Source organism: Stegastes partitus, unplaced genomic scaffold (genome assembly GCF_000690725.1).
Source record: "Stegastes partitus isolate 25-593 unplaced genomic scaffold, Stegastes_partitus-1.0.2 Scaffold483, whole genome shotgun sequence".
Taxonomy (NCBI): domain Eukaryota; kingdom Metazoa; phylum Chordata; class Actinopteri; family Pomacentridae; genus Stegastes; species Stegastes partitus.
The window spans coordinates 286,261-307,832 of NW_007578214.1; the positions used below are offsets into that span (position 1 = coordinate 286,261).

Below are 21,572 nucleotides of genomic sequence, written 5' to 3' on the forward strand. Positions count from 1 at the left end.
TGTGTGTGTGTGTGTGTGTGTGTGTGTGTGTGTGTAGTCATGTGACGTGTTGGGTCTTAGCCTGGTTCTGTGGTTCTGTTTGTGTTGCAATCAGCTGCTGATGCTTTTAGATCTGAATTCTACTTTTAAACGTCATGTGAGGTGAACCCTGAGCATGTTTTGGTGTCGGTGCAGCAGCGAGTGCAGCCACTAGAGGTCAGTAAAGATCTGCTTCTGTTCAGCTCATCTGCAGACAGACGAAAGAAGCAGCAGGAAGTGTGAGCAGGAAGAAGGACGAGTACAGAGAACAAATAACAACAGCTGGAGCGTATTTTAGAACCAGTTCTTCACCCAGATTCTAATTGTATATAAAAATGATTTATCTTCATTCTGAACTTTAAAAGCTGCGTTCAGTCAGAAACCTGCATCAGCAGCTTTTTAAACACATGAAAAGTAACTAAACTGAAAAGTCAAACGTTTCCCTGCAGAGGAAAGCAGTGAGGACTGAACTGATGGAAGCTGAGCAGCTTCATTCTCTGGCTGACGGCGCCCTCTAGTGGTTCACTGTCTGTATTACAACAGAAACACAACTCTGGACAACACTGGAGGCGTTCAGCGTCTGTTTGTGCTGCTTCTGTGTCTCATTGTGTTAGTTTGTGTGTCTCTTCTTTTGTTAGCATGAAATATAAATTCTCAAGTATAAGTAGCTGAAAGCTGTCACTGTGGTGAGCGTCCTCCATGAGCTCCCATCATGCTCAGCATGGAGCAGCTATGTGACCTCAGACTCATTCATTTATTCTATGAACTGAAGAAACCTTCAGCCTCTTATAATCAGACAATAAATCCTCCTGAACCTGGGATTAGTTGAACCAGAGAGTCTGCAGGCTGCAGTTGGTCCATGTGCACAGAACGGGTCAGCTGGTTCTTGTTGGCTCCAGCCTAATGCTAAGCGAGGCTAGCTGTATCCTGAGTTCAGGATGACATTAACCCTCCGATAAGAGCCTCACAACTGCAGTATTTCAGTAAACTGTGACTGGATTCACTCTGATTCTGGTTCTGTTCTGGTTCTGTAGCTCCTCCAGTCCGACTCTACCTGCCTCAGATTCAGTGTTTGTCGTGCTGCAGGGCGAGGAGGCGGCCATGTTTAATGTATTCACGCCTGCGGTGATGCGTCTCCGACCTCATCGTCTTTCTTTCTTTTCTCCTTTTAGCTTCACTGCTGTCACTTTATGATGCGTTTGCCTGCAGGCTGCTGTGAGCTGACCTTCACCAGCAGGACGCTACACAACCCCGCAACACAACCACGCTACACAATCACACTACACAACCCCGCTACACAACCACGCTACACAATCACACTACACAACCCCGCTACACAACCACGCTACACAAACACACTACACAACCACGCTACACAATCACACTACACAACCCTGCTACACAACCACGCTACACAAGCACACTACACAACCACGCTACACAACCCCGCTACACAACCCCGCTTCACAGCAATGCTACACAACCCCGCTTCACAACCACGCTACACAACCCCGCTACACAACCCCGCTACACAACCCTGCTACACAACCCCGCTACACAACCCCGCTTCACAGCAACGCTACACAACCCCGCTTCACAACCACGCTACACAACCCCGCTACACAACCACGCTACAAAACCACGCTACACAACCCTGCTACACAACCCTGCTACACAACCACGGTACACAACCCTGCTACACAACCCCACTACACAACCACGCTACACAACCACGGTAGACAACCACGGTAGACAACCACGCTACAAGACCACGCTACACAACCACGCTACATAACCCTGCTACACAACCACGCTACATAACACTGCTACACAACCACGCTACACAACCCCGCTACACAACACTGCTACACAACCCTGCTACACAACCACGCTACACAACCCTGCTACACAACCACGCTACAAAACACTGCTATACAACCATGCTACACAACCCCGCTACACAACCCTGCTACTGGGTCTGTGTGTGTGTTAGTGTGCGTTTGTTTTTGTAACAGCCTTTCCGACATTCTTAGCAGGAGGTGAGGCTGCAGGCGGTGTGGAGCAGCTGCATGGACACACGGACACACACACACACACACACACACACACACACACATAGACAGCTCCCAGTGCTTCTGCAACCCTTGTGCTGTGCATGTCATCGTCAGGCTCCCACTGGCTGTCTGAGCTGATTTAGGCTCCCAGTGGCTGTCTGAGCTGGTTCTGAACCTTTTGTAAGTCCCTGTTGACCCACAGCAGAGTAGGGTTATTCATTATTAGCTCACAATCTGGTAAAAACGGTTCCTCATGCAAGTGAAAGGTGTTGGTTTGAAATCAGGACCAGAATCATCCAATTAGGGGCAGCACTGTTGTGGGGGGCGGAGCCTGTGATGGCTTCCTGTTGGAGAGCAGCTGTGAGTCGTCAGAGGCTGGTCCTTCCCACTGAACAGCAGACGTGAGCGCTGCTGCCCCCTGCTGGCTCCTCCTCTCTGATGGAGGCATCTGTCCGAGGCTCCTCCAGGCTCTGGGAATAATTTAGTCTGATTAAATCTTCATCGTGCTGACCTTGTTCAGGGTCTTCATCAGTGTTCATGTCTCCTGCTGGAAGGAACAGCTTCTGTTGCCCAGACTGGCTGCGTCTGTCTCTGTCAGACATCCACTTTCATCTGGTTTTCCTCATTTCTTCACCTTCAGCAGTAACGGATCAGAATCCAGGTTGTAAACACTGAACTTTAGTTTAGTTTAGGTCATTCCAAGTGATCCAAAATTTGTCCTAAAGTGACTCAAAACTTAAAAATCACCCAAACTGTCCACAATACCAAAGATTGTGTAAAATGAAAAAGATTTTCTGTGAAAAATGAGAAATTTCCTCCAAAATGCTTTAATAAACGGTTCAAAATGAGAACAAGAATGGAGCAGAATAGCTTGAAATGGGTCTGAAATTATTTTTAAAAAAAAGCAAAACTACAACTTTACTGAGTCCTGAAGCGACTGGAGACCTGTTCAGATTTACTCAGGACTTGTTTAAAATGACAAAAACCACATGAATCGGACCTGTGGGCAGAGTCCACTGATGGTGTTCCTCCATTTACCACAACTTTTCTTTTCTTAATCTCTGCGGTGTTGGAAAGGATTTTTCCGTCTGTCTTTGTGCAGAACAAGTCCAGAAGTTTGACCCTGTTTGCTGTGAAGAGCAGCAGTGTTTATTCTCCTCTAGTCCTCGTTGGCACCAGGACCAGGTCTGCTGCAGTAAACGGATCCGTGTGTCCTTGGTTCTGGATTACAGACAGAAAGCGTCCGGCTGCTGCCTCCCAGCTGTCGGATATTTCTGTGTCCTTACGTCACATCGGCGCTACGACAGGAATCCTGGACCTGCTCTCAGATATTCATGTTGAAGAGAAGAAGCGTCGCTGGTTCGCTGAGTTCAGTCGACCTTGAAAACCTAAATATGACCTCAGCCGACCAGGATCCAAACACAGCCAGCTGAGGAGAGTTTAAACACTCACATCCTTCACATTTACAGGCTGATGGGTTTATTTTCTGCTGGTCCTTCACTGAGGTTCATGTTTCAACATAAAGTCCTGCAGCTCTGAGGAACCAGAACATGAAGGAGGAGACAGAACTCAGACACGTCTTCTGTCAGCAGGGTCAGCGGTACTAGTCCGCTGACAGAACTAGCGGTACCAGCACTGGACACTCATGGAGGCTCTTCAACTCCTGCATGTTCCAGCCTCCACAGACCTTTTCTCTCCACTGATGAGCTGTAGACGTGTCACCGTGTGTCTCCAATCAGGACAGAAGGAACCAAAGAAATGTCCTCCACCTCCACAGTGTGAATCACTGAGCGCTGGCCTGACTTTATTACCCTTAGAGAGGGACCTTCCACCTCTTGGTCCTCATTAAGCTGCTAGCAGCTGCTGTTAGCAGCCAACAGGCTGAAGCAGTGAACATGTTGTGAAGAAGCGCAGGATCTCATCCAGGATCTCATCCAGGATCCCTGCAAGTATACAAATCTAAAAACTCATTCAAAGGACATTTCATTTCATTAACAAGATGGCTGCAAGATTAAAATTCCTATTTACGCATTTCAACAAACCTTTTGAGTTTCAAACGCTGACAGAATAACGTTGCAGCAACTTGATTTTGTGCATAATTTAAACTCAGATTTCTGCATTAGATGATTTAAAGCTCATTTCTTCACCTTGAGTTCAGGATCTGAAGTCCCACTGAGCACTGGAACAGCTTCACTCGACATTTTTTAAAGAAGTTGTATTTAGATTTATGGTAATTAAAATTCCTTTTAAATAATGTGGAAATACTCGTTAGATATTTACGAGTAATAAACTTGAAATGTTTTATTCTGCCAATAATTAAAAGCATGTTTGATGTAACTCAGGGCAGTTAGTTTAACATAATGTTCATCTGAACCTGATCGACGTGACTGTTGTGTTTATTAAAGTGGTTTCATTCAGGAGGCAGCAGGCACATGAACCCTGAGGTCACCTCTGGACCAACAAGAACTTTAAAACTTATTCTGACACTTTCCCCACTTTTCAAAATAAATCTACTGATACGTTTACATGTGACATTTAAATCCCACAGTATAATACACCAACCCCGTCCATCACAGCAGTGCCAGAAACCCAAAACCTCAGAAGAGAAACAGATCTGTCTGTCAGGACTTTATTGTGACAGAGACTCTAAGGTTTATTCTGACAGGACAGGAAGTGAAAGTGCCATCAGATGAATGTAGAGCAGTTGGAAGAGTGTTGATGGTGCGTGTCTGTGTCGGGGTGTGAGCTGTGTGGCGTTTCTAAAATAACCTCCAGCTGTTGTGGCCTCGTCCCTCCTCTGAAGAAGCAGGTCAGCAGCACAAACACTCTGTTGGTTTGTGGATCAGCAGCACATGGCAGAAAGAGTCTCACTACCAACCCTTTGGGTCCCGTCCACATCTGAGAAACTCTAACTTTTGGACGGAAGGGATTCAGATTTGTCAATTTGGAATTAAAAATCCTGATCTGAGAAAAGCCTGTGAGAAGGTAAGAAGGAGAGTTAATTCCTTTAAACGGTGGCATCACATGAGGAAGGTAAGAGTCAGACTGTTTGTAGCAACAAACCAGAAAAATCTTTAACAAACCAGGACGTTTGTGGTGAAAAAAAACCCTTGGAAGAACCTTAGAGAAGGATTTTAAATTCAAAGAAATCAAGAAAAGCATTTTAGCAGCGTTAAGCTTCTGCAGTTTGACCTCGAACAGAAAAACTTTGTGTTCAGAACTTTAAAGCTTTGATGCAATTCGTGTTGAATTCTGCTTAGTTTGACTGCGTTGAGTTAAAACAGAAGAGATTCCCAGAATGTGCAGGAAGTCCATTTCAATTCCTCAGACATGTGACCATAAATAGGAGCAGAGAAGGAGAGCAGCGCCTCCTGCTGGCCGTTTAGCTCCAGCTAATGGGAGTCTGTGGTGATTCTGCCTTTCTTGTAGTGATTTAGCATCTTTTCATGGATTCTGTTCTGAGACGCTGAGAACAGAGCAGCTGGACATCCAGAGGATTCATGAGAATAAATCAGCTGCCGGTCCAGAACCAGAACTGTTGAGGAATAGAACCCAGAGCTGCTGTTTCTAAATGATTCAGATGTTGGTTGTTGAGCTGAAACACAAACTGCTGGTTAGAAAGTTTAAACTCCACTTCCTGTCCATCAGTCTGAACTGACAGCAGAAACACAGACGACTTGTTGCCGTCAGTCAGTCTGGAGTCGCCTGGTTCTGTCTGAGCCCAGTCTGAGTAGTTTTGAATGATTGTGTGTTTTGTGTCTGTTTGCGTTGGTGTTGCATCGGTCGGTCCTTTTTTTTTTTTTTGCATCTTATTCAGTTAGTTTTAACTTCTTTCTGGTCTGTTTGTGTGTTTTGTGGTTGTTTTGCATTTATCTTTTCTCTTTGTATTTGTTTCGTGAGTCTTTGCAGCCATTTTGAAAAAGTGTTGGTTTTATCTCCAATTCCTTTGAAATGTCATCTGTTGTGTTCACTTTGTGTTGACTTGTCGTTGTGTTTGGTTGTGTCTCTCGCTAGTAGATTTCTGCTTCTTCGTGGTTGCTCAGCTCCAACTAGACCTTTTGTGTGTCTTCGCTGTTGTTTGATCAGTTTGACAGCTCGGTTCGTTTGACTGCCAATGAACTTCCAGTAAACGTCCAGTAAACTTCCAGTGAACGTCCAGTNCCGTATCAGTAAAGTCTGAAGCAGCTTCAGCGTCACAGGGCTGATCTCAGGTATTTATTCCATATAATCTGTTCTCATTGTGATTTCTGCAGTCATGTGATCTTGTGCTGAACACAGATGATTAAACTGAATCTTGAACTTTCATCTTGGACTGGTGACCGTCGCCTGGTTCTGATGATGTACCCAGTCATGTACTCTCCTCAAATACAAATCTGAGGTTCTTGGACTTTGAGTAATTATATTTCACTTCTTTCCACGACGTCTTTAGTCTCTTTACACACGTGTGGTTTTTTCCCTTTTAATTCTTGAAGTGAACTTTTGCTCATGTTTGTCGTGTGCATTGAGCTCTTTTACAAACTCCATGTTCAGTGTTTTGGTGACAACGTGGCTGTTCTGAAGTAGTGGTGGCCGATAAAATCTTCTTACTGCATATAAAACTCACTGATACCCAGATTAGCAGCGATCATCGGTGTCTAAATGTAGAATATTATCTCACGATATAAAGCCTGAAATCATGAAGTGACAGACGGACGTTTGCAGAAATATGCAGAGAAGCTTTGAAACGTGTCTAAAGAAAAAAAAAAACAGTGTTAGTTTTCGGAGTTAGGAAACACCCCAGCAAATGTGTAAAATAATATAAAATACCAATAATTTTTTGACTTATTTCCAACATTGTCCCTCATAATTATTATCTGTAGATGTTAAATTTACAGACGCTAAATGTTCCGCAGGACAGCGAAAGCCGCTGATGTTCAGATGTGATCTCATTATCTGCTGTCGTCTGCAGATCTTCTAACAAACGAAGCTGAGCTGCCGCTAATGCAGTCAGAAGGATCAGTTCACTGTGTGTCTGAATTAGCATTTGAAAGCTGTGTGTGAATTATTGAAGCTGTGAAAGACGTCGGTGACATTTTCTCTGTTTTAGAGACATGACAGCGCTTTGATGACGAAACTCTGAGTGTGTTAAATACGAGTTCAACACATTTTCTGCATCCAGGGAATCTGTGTGTTTGTAGATTTAAGAATGAGTGCGTTCACGCTGTGTGTGTGTTCAGCTTCACTCAGGGTTTGTGTGCAGTTTGTGTTGGTTCAGTGTAAACTCTTGGTTCTGATTTCTGTCTGTGTGTTTCTGATAGTTCGGTTCTGCTGTTGCAAAAGACAAATGTGTGAAACGTACATATCCTGATGGAGGACTTCTGAACTCGGCATCGCTCATCCAAAATCACAAAAGCATATCCAGTATTACGAAATGTGTCCACAATGCAACACAGCTTGTGAGAAAATGCTCAGAATGGTCCAGAATCATTTGAAATGTGCCTGAAATGACAAAAAATATTCAAAAATTGTCCAAAACTGCCTCAGATTTCTCCAGATGTCCAGACTGAAGGGACAAACGCTCAGCAGCGTCTTCAGAGACGAGCCCAGTTGGAGGAACTGAAACCTGAGATAGCATTCAGTCGTGAAGGCCTCTCTAGTAATGTGCTGTGTTGATCTGCAGCTGGGTTTGCTGTCGTCCCTTTAGCTTTCTTTGTTTCGGGATGTGTTAACATGTGCCCTGTTCAGTCTTATTTGCTGAGCAGAAGAGCAGCCGGACCAGGACCGACCAGCCGGAGAGCAGCCTGCTGGACACACAGCACAGCTTCTTTGATCAAACACTTTAGACTGTCTTTAAAAAACTCAACTGTTCCTTATGAGCAAACTGATGAAGACATTTTTCTGCTGCTCAGTGTTGAACTTCAGCCTGACCCTTTGTTTCTTCCAGGTGTCTTAGAGGTAGAACACATCCGTGGCAGCAGATGCTCATTTTGAGCATTTTGTCTGAAGCAATGCAGCGTAATCCATCAACAGCCAGGCGATGGCATTCACTGATCTCAGTGATGCTGTCTCAGTCCACAGACTCCTGCTCCTCAGTCACTCCTGTTCCAGGCTTCACTCTGATTCAGGAACTCTGCTGATCCCATGTGGTCTTAAATTGCTAAAGAGTGAAATAAGTTGGTCTGCAGCTGACCAACGAACTTGAGGCCAGACTCCAGCCAGTATGTCACAGGAACAGGTTTGGCCTCCTCCAATCATTTCACAGTATTAAGTTAGCAGACCTGCAGGGTCACATGTCCGTCCGTCTGAAGTCGGTCGGACCAAGCGAAGCCTAAACACAGCGTCCTGGTCTGCAGACTACTGCTGGACTCATGAGGATGTGAAAAGACTGAAATCTGGCCCAACAAACTCAATCTGTCACATTTTAGTTTACCTGGATCCAGAACGCAGTCAGACACATTCACACCTGTACCGCTGTAACGCTGCAGGTCAGGTGACACGAAGCCCTTCAGCCTCGTGCTGCTGCAGCTCCATACAGCGGATCCAGAGTTATGTTGGTCACAGCCAGTCCAGCTGGCAGCAGCTCTGACCTACATCCAGCCGGATCAGGAGGCTGCAGTGACTCAGCGACAGGTTCACAGTCGGGTCACCTGTTTAAAGGGCGGCTAATATTAGCTTGTGCTACTTTCTGAAGCGCCAACACAACCTGAATCATCCAAATGAATCGATGCGTTCCAGTTCTGCTCAGTGTTTATGAACATGAAGCTGCTTTATACCAACTTCACATTATTTCTTTGTATTGTCAAAGAATTCCTGCACAGAACACTTAAAACACGTTTCAGTGAAAACATGATTATAAATGTTGTTTAATACATAATGTGGTCATATTTAATGTACAGTTACCTGATGTGTTGCAGGTTTGAGGTCCGTCGTTTGGGGTTCAGTGAATGATCACAGGTAGAAGCAAATATGCTTTTGTACCTTCAAGGTCGTTGTACTGGTTTAAAGAGTTGTGGCCAAAACGGGACATTTTGTAAAATCAGTTTATTTTAAAGTGAGTCCAGAGCTGAAATCTGGACGTGGTTCTTGTAGACGGACACACTGGTGTTCGGGTCATCAGTAGGTAGAGTCCAGTGACGTCACTCTGACATCTGTCATCCTGCATAGTTAATATTTTAACTTCTGGTACTTTACTCACGTGCTGATGTAAATACCTCTTGTACTTTTACTGAGGTAAACACCTGAATGCATGGCTTGTACCTGTAACAGAGTTTTACACCGTCTGTACCGTTCTGTGTCTGTTCTCCTGTAGCTTAAATGTCGAACAATCCTGCACAGCACCGATGACCACAAACAGATTCAGCAGAAACTGGACCTTCGGAGCTTTTCAGAGGCAGATTTTATGGCGACCGTCTGCATTAAACTGCATCAGACTGTGATCTGCATGTTCATCATGTCAGTGAACCTCAGTTTAAAGAGTCTCTGTGGTTCTTGGAGCAGCTGCTCTTATTTCTGCCTGGAGTCCGTCTGTCTGAGCGTTTTACAGCGTCTGGATTTAGTTCAGCAATATCACACGCTAGAAGGTGGATTAAAGAGGCGTGCTGATCCCTGACAGACGGATCGCTCCATGTTTTTACATACAAACCTGGAAATGGTCCCACATGAAACTGACTCACTGTCAAAAGTGGAAATGTGACGTCAAACTGCTTCTGCTTTTCCAGCTGCTGCACAGTTCCTTCTTTTACATTCATGCACACGGCTGTTGCTGGGACACAGCAGCACTTATGTGTGTGTTTGTTGACTCGTTGTCTGATATTTGTCAGTTTGTGATGTTTTGTGTCTTGTCTCTGGTCTATGTGACTGTAGGACATCTGTGAGGACATCTCGGACCACGTGGAGCAGATTCATGCTCTGCTGGAGACAGAGTTTTCTCTGAAGCTTCTGTCCTACTCTGTGAACATCATCGTAGACATAAGGTGAGCTTCGTCAGGTCATTCTCTCATTACAGTCCAGCTCTGAACTAAACCGTAAAAACCTTCTTCTGTCCAACTAGTTATAACGCGTAAAGGTTTAAAGCCTCCTGATCCTGCAGATGCTGAACTATCTCCATGTTCCAGACTTTTCCTCTCTGCTTATCAGCTGTGGAAAGATGTTCCACCATCAGCTGAATGTATCTCCAACAACTGGCTCCTCTGTTCTCTGGTTCTGATCCATGCTGCATCTATTCATTGATCCAGTCGATTGGGTTTTCAGTCGGTGTAGAGAATCAGTCTCGTGCAAACACTTTATTTTTCAGTTTAAACTTTACAGGACGTGTAGAATGAAGCTGTTTTTATTGCAGCATCACCACCTTCAGCTCACATTTGGGTGTTTTTCCTAATAGGTTTCACATCACACATGAAAATCTGATGATTCTTTGTGTTTTTACAGTTTCTGGCTGCTGAATGGTGTCCTTCTCCTGATTTTATTTTATTTTTTCCCAAGCAAACATGTATTTGAAACCTGCTTGTGTGTTCTTGGGTTCAGAAGTTCACATTAATCAGCTGCTGCTGTGTCTCCTGTGCTTCAGGACCGTGCAGATACTTTGGCATCAGCTCAGAGTCTCGGTTCTGGTTCTGAAGGAGCGTCTGCTTCAGGGCCTGCAGGACTCCAACGGAAACTTCACCCGGCAGACCGACATCCTGCAGGCCTTCAGCCAGGACCAGCACCAGGTAGGACACAGTCCAGCTGGCTCGTATCCGCTGACATTAATTGTTCTGCAGCGACAAAAAGCTTCACCGACAAGAACTAGTAAGAACTTCACAATAAGTGAAGGAATCCCCTCCAGACTCCACCTCGTGGTGTCAGCATGACGACAGTAGATAGTACAAGGTAAAACATAAACCTGACTGAATGTCAGTGATAATATGAGGCCATTAAAGTTCTGGTTTCTTCCTCTCCAGACCCGGCTGGACGCTCTGACGGAGGTCGATGACTGCGGTCAGCTGACTATTCGCTGCAGTCAGGACTACTTCTCTCTGGACTGTGGAATCACTGCCTTCGAGCTCAGTGACTACAGTCCCAGCGACGAGCCCGACGTCCTGGGAACCGAACCCAGAACACAGGACCCGAACCAGGACCTGAACCAGGACCCCGGAGTTGAGGAGAGCAAAGGATCCAACCGCCACAACAGCTTACCTGACCTCTCCACAGCCGCTGACTCTACAAACCAGAACCGTTCTGTGTTACCCACAATGCAATGCAGCAGCCCCAGTGACAGCGCGAAGCGCCCCCTGCAGCCCGGGAACCTCAGCACCGAGGCCTCGCCAACACAGCCGTCCCTTCCAAAGAGAGCCGCCCTGCTGTTGGACTCCAGTGGAGGTCTGGGGGACGTTAGTCTGCTGTCGGGGCTCCAGTTCCAGGCTGAGCTGAGCCGCAGCACTCCCTCCCTCATGGATCCGCCGGACCGCTCCAAGTTCTGGCTGGAACTGGACTCAGTTTATCCAGAAAATGTCTCTCAGTCCTACGAGAGTCTGCAGGTTTGTCCTCTTTAATTTTTACTGGTGTGTTTGTTTTCAGATAAAGCACTGAACACGTTTAAATATGAAACTGGGAGAAACTTTCCAGCTGCAGCAGAAACACTCATCGTTATAAACTCCTGATGGATTCAATCTACTGAACTTTTACCAAGAACAGAACTGATCTGATGCCTGAAGCAGGACCCTGACATCAAGGTTTGAACCATTTGTTGCAGCATTTTAGTTTGACAGAGTGTTTGTGGAGCACAGGACACATCCAGCCCGACCTCCACAACGTCTGATGAAGATGAACAAAGAAATGAAAGAAAAAGCATTGAGGAAAGTTATTTGAAATAATTCTGAGTGAGGCCCGTAGCATAAAGTGAAAGCAGTGTTAATTATCCAGGAGTTTGTGTTCTGAGGAACACTGAGGAAACCGTTAAACAGATTAATAGCTGCAGCGCTGCAGGTCTCGTCCAGCTGCAGCTGCTGCTGAGCTGCTTTATGGCTTCAGTGCCATTAAGAAGCTGCTGCTGCTGGTTTACCTGCAGAGGAAACCGGACCAGCAGCACGTCAGTACATCTGAAACTGGGTTTGCAGCTTCTTCAGCAGCTGAACAAAAACATTTGTAATGAAATCGGACTATCAAGCGTCAAGGGTTAGGGTTAGAACTTCATCAGTACAGCAGATAGACACATGACATTTAGGAGGAAGAACACATCTGGGTTCTGGTAGAACCTGACACCAGATCAGTTCTACATCCATCCAGGTGTCTCAGTCTGAACACTGGACCTGGTTCTGTTCATGTCCTCTGCCAGCAGCTGGTAGCATCAGTATTATGGGATGTCTCATAGTGGTACCAGTTTAATGTCTATGACATAGAGTCATAGAAACAATCATTGGTACCCTGGATGTGGTTCTGGTTCTGATCAGTCACCAGAGGAAAGTTTACAAAGTGCATTCTGGGTAAACTTTCCAGGCTCCTAGCAGCGTGTGTGACGGTGGTTGGTCAGAACCAGTTCTAGATGATGGAAGGACCGTTTTACCTCCAGAACCTACCAGAACCATCTATAGGCAGGATCCACTCTGTGTTTTAGCAGATTTTGACACTTGCACAATTCAAAACTTGAGATTCAGTGGATTTTTTTGTAGTTATTTATTAGAAAACAGATCAAACCTCCACATGCTGAAGTGACTGTAGATTAAAACCCGACTGGTTCTGAGGAGGTCAGGGAGTAACTTGATTCAGACTTAGCTGTGAATGACCCAGAAGTCTTCTGTCCTTCCTGCTCCTGAGACTCCCCAGCTGTATGTGGTTGTAGTTCAGTGGTCTGGGGTAGAGCTGAGTCCATCAGACCGGACCCTGCTGCTGATTCCACGTCTTCCTCTCGTGTTGCTCTTGTCTCCTCCACTGCTTCTGTCCAACCAGCCAGAGCAGCTTCGTCTCCTTTAACCAGACTTCCATCGCTACACAGGTCATGAACGGGCGTAACCTCAGGAGACACCGTGTGAGCTCCAGACACGGAGGACGCCCAGAGGGGAGCGTGCAGAGGCTGCAGCCCAGCCGGAGGAGCTCGTCTGGGGCCAGACCGACCGCCGGCGCCCCCCCGCCTCTCCAGGACCTGCAGTCTGAGGAGGAAAGGCCAAAGCAAATGGAGAGGAGGAGGAAGGAGACACACTCTCCCAGTGAGGGGGAGTCGGACTCCTCGCCGCCCTCCCCTGTCGGGGAGCAGCTCCCCTCAGACCTGGAGGCGTCCGGAGAGGACTCGGACCCCCGACCGCCGCCCAGCAAGACGGCCATCTGGATCGTGAAGCGCCAGGTCCAGAAGGTGAAGCGTGACTCGTTCTGTTTGGAGTGTGAGCTGTTTGTGTACTCTGCTGCATCACATCGCATTCATGCAGCGCGTATTCATACTTGCTGGTCTGACACTGAGTGAACGCTGAAACTTCAGGGTCACAACAGACACAGCTTCAGGCAGCGTATAGATCTCTAACAAACGCCCCCTACTGGAGGCATTTAAATAAAACAACTAAACGTCTGTGAGCGTCATGGTCTCCTAACGAGCCCTGGTTATTCAGATACGTCTCACTGGAGAACAGTCATGATGATAATAATCCTTATTTCCAGAGACTATCTCAAACCTTTTCAAACTATTTCAAATCTCTTCATAACAACAGCACATAAAACACGACCAGTACCAGAACCGGCTCCGAGCAAGAAACGAGCAGTAGCTCCAACAGCCACTCACATGAATAATCAGATCTGATATCAGTCAGAGGAACCAAACTGACACATGAAACTACATTCTGCTGCTTGGTGTGTTTACTGAAGGAGTAATGCAGTACTTTTACTCTGCTGTGTGTACTTTTACTCTGCTGTGTGTACTTTTACTGCAGTAACTGCTCTGAATACTCAGTCCGGTAGCAGCGCTAGCGTGACCCGCTGCTGTTGTCAGTATTGTCCAGTTTAAATCAGTAGTTCTGATGACATGTCACCTCGGTCCTCCACAGGGTGCCCAGGTTTCCTCCAGAACCAGCCCAGACCGGCAGCACTGGTACGGGTCGGAGGAGTTCTTGGCTCTTCCTGCTCAGCTCCGTAAAACCGAGATGTTGGCGATGAAGCTGGAGAGTCTGACTCAGTCCATCCCTCCGGTTGGTTCTTGTTTCTGTACCTGTTTCATGATGGTTCTGTGTAAACTCTGACCTGAACCAGCTGATGTTGGACCTGCAGAGACCCGGAGACTCGACCCTACAGGACGTGGATGACTGGGATCTGACCGAGCTGAACTGGGACCCGGCGGACAGCGTGGACACCATGAGCAGCGTGGGGGAGAGTTCAGACGACGTTCCTTCTCCTCCGCCGGCGTTGGTGAGGTTCAGCCTGTTTCATCCTTCAGAGTTCTGGTTCTGTTGAACCCGTGACTGAAGCTTCTTCTCTCGTCTAGCTTCCATACAGAAGAAACCTGCTGAGCCGGTTCAGTCCGACCTCCTCCTCCGACGTGGCGCCGTCGCTGGATGGAAGCATCGAGTCGGGCCGGCTGAGCGAGCTGCAGTCTGAGGAGGAGGATGGTCGGATGGCGCCCCCTGTGGACGGACGAGGATGTTGCTCTCTGGTGCAGCGGCTGCTGGACGACATTCAGAGCCGGGACAAAGACCCCGACGTCTGGAGGAAGATCGAGGTAAATGAACACTGCAGTCTGGATGTGGGTTCTGGCTCTGAGTTACTGCAGCCCTTCGTGTTTGTCCCTTCAACAAAACCTGGAAGTTCTCTTAATTTCTTCTGAAGGAAACCTTTGAGATCTTGGGGTTAGGGCTAGTCCAGCATGAAGCTCTTGTCTTCAGTCAAAGCTCTGGTCGCTGTTAGTTCGAACTGAGAACGAGCAGCTCAAAGGTCAAAGGCTGAGACGTGAACATGGAGGTGAGATGTTCCAGTCGAGGCTCCAGCAGTGAGTCGGTCTCCATGTTCAAACCCGTTTATGGCCTGAAACAGGAGCCGGCTTTAGTCTCTGCAGCTGGTTTCCTTGTTTGTGGCTGGCTGCGATGCAGAGTCCTTCTATTCACTGTGATCCTGGTGTTTTTGATGTTTGACAAACAGGTTTTTGGCTTCGATGTTGTGACGCAGTCTTTAGGTTAAACCTCAGTTGCTTGGCAGCTGTATAAAGAAATCTCAACCAACAAACTGGAGAAAAGCCTTCATGAGGCTGATCGACCGTCTTTAGAAAAGTCACAAATCCCTCAAAGAGCAGAACAACTTTCTGGCAAAGTTAAAAAAAGTTCAAGCTTAAAGTGAAGTTTATTCAGATTTTGCTGTTTCTGTTTGTTTGTTTTTTTAAATGTGAGTCTTCAAAATGCAGCTAACCCTGCTCGGTAAAGCCCCAGCTAGCGGTTGGGATGCTGCCGCTAAGTTGGGTTGAAGCTCGGCTGCATCTCCTCGGTTCTCTTCATCTTTCTGTGAGTCCAGCCGAGCACGAGCCGCGGATCCTGGACACCAGCTTACACACAGAATACTTTATTATATCTGATAAAACAGGAATCCTGCACTTTGATTCTGTCGAGTGACGTCCAGTCGCAGCAGAATTTCCTTGCCGCCGCCGCCGCCGCCACCACCGCCGGCGGCATGTTGATGGATCGGAGGGCTGCTATTGGATCGTTCCGTTAATTTATCACCTCACTTCTAAAGGTCACGCTTGATTGGCAGGCAGATTATTGATGAGGCTGCCGGTGAACTAATCAGTCATATCTGTCATATTGAATATGGTGAAATGTCAATAGCTCTGGGGATCCGCTCGCTCCGTTAATTAGCGCCGTAAAGACGCGCCGCCGCCTTCCTGTTTTATTGTTTTATTTCATTCAGCTTTATTTCATCCCTCACCTTTAATGTTCACGTTCTAAATGCCTTGGACTCGTCCCGGTTCCTTTCAGGGATCAGGAAAGTCCAGAGTCTCTGGTGTTGGTCGGCCCAGACAGCTCCGGTTCTGTAGGATCAGGCTGAGGTCGGTTCAATGACCTGAACTGGTCAGAACCTCATCAAGCTGCTTCTGTTCAGATCAGATGAGCTGATTAATACTCAGACATAATGATGATCCGACTCGTCTCTGGTTCTGGAGAAGCTTAATGATGTTCTCATCAGTGAGCTTCATGTGAAGACTGCAAGCAGAGGTCCAATAGACCCACCGACCAGAAGCCCGATGTAGAAAGTTTTGTCGTCTGTGTTTAGATCGACTGCTGGGAGAAAAGAGCAAACAGGGAAAACTTTATGGAGACACTTCAAGAAAACGTGTGAATTATGAAGCGTTTTAGATTGAAAGTCTTTATTTGATCAGAGACAACATCTAAACTTAGAGGACGACGAAAAACTTAAAAACATTCAACCAGGAGATAAAAGTCTAAATATTAGCAAGAATCCAACCGTGCATGTTTCATCAGAAGATGCTCCCTCCTCCTTACTGATCAGGGTTCATCTAAATGTCCTCCTCTCCTCTGCCTTCGTCTGAGGGTTCGCTTCTTTGTGTGAAGATGTTTAATCGAGCTGCTTGTGTTCAGGAGTTCTGATCCACCACCAGATAACACCAGGCCTTTGCTTCCTCTGAGATCCGACGTCATGTCCTGCAGTCAGACCAGCATCGCCTGCAGCACAGAGAGCCTCCACACGATTGGTTGGTTTGTGGTGAATTTTGCACCTTTTCTGCTGATGGTCCCTGAACGCCTCGGCTGCAGTGGTTCTGTTTAATCCAATGCACGTTCAGGATGCAGCTGAATCATTCACGGCCCCTCCGGCTCTGCTGTTCTGCTCTCAGACACTGGCAGCTCTGTTCAAGCTGAAATGGAGAGTAGTTTGGAGTAAACATGTGTGAGTTACAGAAGAACATCTGAGCTGACGGGACTCTTATTCAGTTGTCTCGTAAAATATTTAACTGACGAATCACAGAAATAAATAGACTTTGTTAAACCTCTGAAAACCTCCTTCCCAGTGGATTGTGCTGTTTTGCACATGACACCTTGTGTTAACTGCACACACTCTCCTCATTCCTCTCTGCTCCTGCTAATTAGCTGATTAGCTGCTTAATTAGCAGCATGTAATCATGGCGATGGATGAGCTGCCTAATTGAGGAAGTGAAGAGAGCAGCAGAAGAGTCTCAGTGAGGAGGACGACGCTCTGCCGAGAGTCTCTCTGAATGACAAATCGTCCTTCTGGGGAGACGAACGGAGCCGGATCCAGCAGCAGAACCAGAATCTGGTCCATCCAGCAGCAGAACCAGGATCTGGTCCGTCCAGGAGCAAAACCAGAATCTGGTCCGTCCAGCAGCAGAACCAAATCATGTGTGTTGGTGGAGTCGATTGGAGAAGAACTGAGTCAATAAAACACATTGTTTTGTCTGAGATCGGTCCGATTCACCGTCAGTAGGAGTCGAATCTAACCCGAACCTGAACCTGGAATAAAACTCATGAAGCATGTGTTGACTGCCAGACGCTGAGCTCAGAGCACAGCGTTGATCAGTCTGGTCCCGCCTGCAGGTGATGATCAGGAGATGTTCGAGCATGTGGAGGTTCAGCTGAAGATAATATTGCATTTCCCCGTTTTCACAGAACCACTGGATTCATACGACGCAGTCACAGGAAGTCTTCTTCTGAAACAAAATGGCTGCTAAAATCAATAAAAAGCCAAAAGCTATAAACGCACTAACATCAGGTTGACGTGTGTCATCTCTGAGACACTGAGGTCCAAAGAACTCTTTCTGGAGTCTGCACAGCGTCATCCTGAAAAACTGATCCCAGAGTTTCTTTACTAGGGGGCGCCGCTGCAGCTCACCTGGTTGGTAACCTGGTTGAGCTGGCGTCCCATGTGCAGGGCTGCAGTCCCCATGTGGAGGTCATGAGTTCTGATCCCGCTCATGGCTCTTTCCCATACGTCCTGTTCTTCTCCCCACCTTCCTGTCTCTGTCTCACTGCTCTATCCAATAAAGGCACAAAGGCCAAAAAAATAAGTTAAAAAAAAAGGGTTTCTTTACGAGAAACATGCAGCTGTGAAGCTTCATAACCTTCCTAACCCAAACCCTGTAACGTCTGCAGCACATCTCACCAGAATACGGACAAATGAGCTTTTAATGACACCAGGCGGCTCAGAATAACCCGTGGAACGTTCTGACTGCAACCTGCAGCACTGAAGCTGCTGATGAAGCTGCTGAAGGTTGACTTTAAGCCGACTGTCTGTCCTTCAGAGCATCAGCCGTCGGTTACGCTTCATCCTGTCATGTATTTAAGCATCGTTTTAATATTAAATGGCTCCTTATTGTCTTTATAGACATCTGGTAATGAATCTCCTGATCTCTGTGTCTGTTTAAGCAGAATGCAGGTTTTACATATTGTCCTTTAATGACTCATTTTGGACGTCTGACAGCATTTAACACAGACTGCTGATGAACAGGATCCATTTATTTAAATAATAAGAATAAAGATAAAAATAAACAGACACATGAATCGAAGCTGAAACCACTGAACGATAAATCTACGTGTAAAATGACGTTTCACAGATTCTCCACGCGACGCCGTTCTATGTCAGCAGACGCTTTCTACTGAGCTGCAGAGCAGAATTGAATAAACCTGACTCAAAACAAACGGAACAAAGTCAGATGTTTGAGGTTTAAACCTCTCGGTCTCGTACTTTCTGTTCTCTGCATGCTGCTGCTGGACATGAATATTTAATCTGAGCGCCTCTTTGCTCCCCTTTGACCGTCTGGACGCCGTTGTCTCGACCTCGGCCTGCTCATCATTTGTAATGTTGCAGCGAATCTTCTCTGCATTTGAGTCCACGTCACGTAAACGTTGTTCATGAAAGTTTATGAGGTAGACGCAGGAAACGTACAAACAAGGAAACCAAAGTTGTAATTGCGCCGTGAGGGCGGCGGCGCCTGAAGTGAACCTGAAACTAAAGCGAAGCCTCCAGAAGCAGCCGGTCGGCGAGTCCTGCCACCACGTGACGGCGGCGGCGGCGGTGGCGGCCTCAGTGTGAGCTGTCTGTGTGTTGGAGGCTCTGCGGCACGCCGGCCGATCGGCGAGCTGCAGGAGACGACTCGCATCAACATCGTCTGATTGGCCCGGCGGGGGGCCGAACACCGACAGACCAAATCATCCTCAGCTTTCTGTTTCTGCAGATAAACACCGACACAGTTTACTGAGCTCATTGTTTGCTGCTTCACAAATAACCGATAAAGCTCAAATATCCACTCAACACGCTGGAAACAAGCGTCTGGAAGCAGAGCATTGCTTGGAGCTGAACTGGAAACGGACCTTTTCTCTTAAAGTTGAAAAGTGAAAACCTCCAAAAAAGAATAGGATCAGAGCATCAGATGACTGTTGAACATTACGGCTTTTAAAACCTGCAACGTTTGCCTGAAAATGTGCACAACGTGAGGTGAACTTCAGCTGTGCTGCCACAGATAAACGTGGAGCCACCAGAAGGTGGCGCTAGAGTCTGTGTTAGCTGCAATAAACAGATGCTGTGACTTGAGTTTTCACTACGTTATTCAGAAAAGTTGTTCATGTCCATGAAGCTCAGTAACACATTTTGGTAAAAAATCCAAAACAACCCGAGAGGAAAAACTTTTATTGTGAAAGCTGAGCTTCCAGGAAGCAGAACTTTAAAGCGTGAACACAAACATGTGAGAGAAGCTCGGCTGATGTTCCACAGCGTTCCATGAAACAAAGGAGTGCAACACTCAAGAAATGTTTTCAGAACGTTTGGGAGGAAACATTTTCAGAACATCTTTAGAAGATTTTCCTGCCTTCAAGGGGAATGTTCCAGGAACTAATTAAACATTTCTAGAACTTTGCTGAATGTTCTCAGAATGTTTATTAAACAAAGAAATCAGAGATTTCTAGGACTGGTTTTAGTGACGTCAGTTCGTTCTGAGTTTAAAAACAGCAGCAGCCTTCAGAACGCTCCCATGAACACCTGAACCAAGGTTTGAACATTTTGGTGATGAGACGCTTTATCTCAGCATCTGTCACCTGCTGTCACCGTCGACTCCCGTTTCACTTCCTGTTTAAGTCTTTCTGACTGTCTTTCCGGGCTGCAGGTGTCTCGGTGGTTAGCACCGTGGCCTCACAGCTAGAAGGTCGCCGGTTGGCGTCCCGGTGAGGACACCCGGGATCTTTCTGCGTGGAGTCTCCATGTTCTCCCCGTGCAGCGTGGGTTCTCTCCGGGTTCTCCGGCTTCCTCCCACAGTCCAGAAACATGCTGAGGTTAATTGGTGATTGTAAATTGTCCGTAGGTGTGAATGTGAGTGTGCTTGGTTGTCTGTCTCTCAGTGTAGCCCTGTGATAGACTGGTTACCTGTCCAGGTGAACCTGCCTTCACCCTGAGTCAGCTGGGTTGGCTCTGCCCCCATGACCCTGGTGAGGATTAAGGTGTAGAGATGATGGATTGATGTCCGTCTTTCCTTCTCTGTTTCTGTCTTTCCTTCTTCCTGTTTCTCAGCTCCACAGATTCCTACTAACATAAACCTGAACTAAACGAAATCAGCAGCTTGCGTTCTGTTCAGTCACAGAAATCAGCGGCACATGTTCCATGTTTTCTATTAAAACTCATTTTAATGAATTTCTAATCAAACTTTCTTCCCTCCAGTTCTGTAATTTCGTGGCAGCAGTGTTCAGCTGTGACTCGTTCACGTATTCGCTCTAATAACTTTAGCTGCTGTGGAAATTAGCTGCTCACCTCAATCCCCCTGAAATGTTTGTGAACGTCTGCAGAAAATTCATCTTTTTAAATGTGGTTCTGGTCTTCGCTTCACCAGGTGCTGGGAAGTTCATCCACAGACTGTTAGCTTGATTTGAACCAGTAGCTTCTGTTAGCCTCCAGCAAACTATTAGCTCTCAGCTAACAGCTAGCATGAGCACAACACTAGCATGTCTGGTTTTTCCAGTCAGCGCTGCAGGACTGTCTGGTTTTCATCTTGTAATATGTTGATTCAGATGAGTTTCTGCAAATATACTTTCAAGTTTACTCTATGAAAAAGATGTTTAATAATCTGAACGTTAATATAAAAATGTACACAGGCAAAAAAATAAATTATTTTAACCAAGTACCGTAAAATCAAGTAAAGGTTTCTGTAGAAATATTTAATTATGATTAAACCTCTTTAATACAGAAATTAGACGAAAGTTACCATAAAGTGCCTGTAAAAACGTGAGAAAATTGATTTGTTAAACTGAAACAAAATGAGAATTTAATACTATTTGTGGTGTTGGCCAGTTTTCTTTATGGCTAATGTGTAGAGAGTGGGTTATTCTATAATTAGCTGAAACAACGGAAGAGAATAATTAGGTCATTCCTAAATAACGACACAGTGTGGTTTCTTTTCTTTGAGGGTTTTTAGCAGCCGACGAAGAACAAGTTTTGTTTTAGTCTTGTTCTATTCTGTTTATTACACCTAATGTAGCCGACAGCGCCACCTTCAGACGGCACCACGCAGCAACCTTTATTCAAACGTTTAAGAGTGAAAACACCACAGAAACTTACTGTTGAGTG

The 21,572-nt window shown here is 46.3% G+C and overlaps 1 protein-coding gene across 1 annotated transcript in view; it reads left to right on the forward strand.

Annotated features, from left to right (window-relative positions):
• akap6 (A kinase (PRKA) anchor protein 6) overlaps positions 1-21,572 on the forward strand; it is a 159,301-nt gene that overhangs the window by 8,210 nt on the left and 129,519 nt on the right. Inside the window, exons 3-9 of the mRNA XM_008287037.1 lie at positions 9,915-10,024; positions 10,618-10,759; positions 10,991-11,566; positions 13,021-13,374; positions 14,057-14,197; positions 14,277-14,414; positions 14,491-14,724. Of these exons, the coding sequence (XP_008285259.1) occupies positions 9,915-10,024; positions 10,618-10,759; positions 10,991-11,566; positions 13,021-13,374; positions 14,057-14,197; positions 14,277-14,414; positions 14,491-14,724 (1,695 nt within the window). The remainder of the gene's footprint in view (positions 1-9,914; positions 10,025-10,617; positions 10,760-10,990; positions 11,567-13,020; positions 13,375-14,056; positions 14,198-14,276; positions 14,415-14,490; positions 14,725-21,572) is intronic.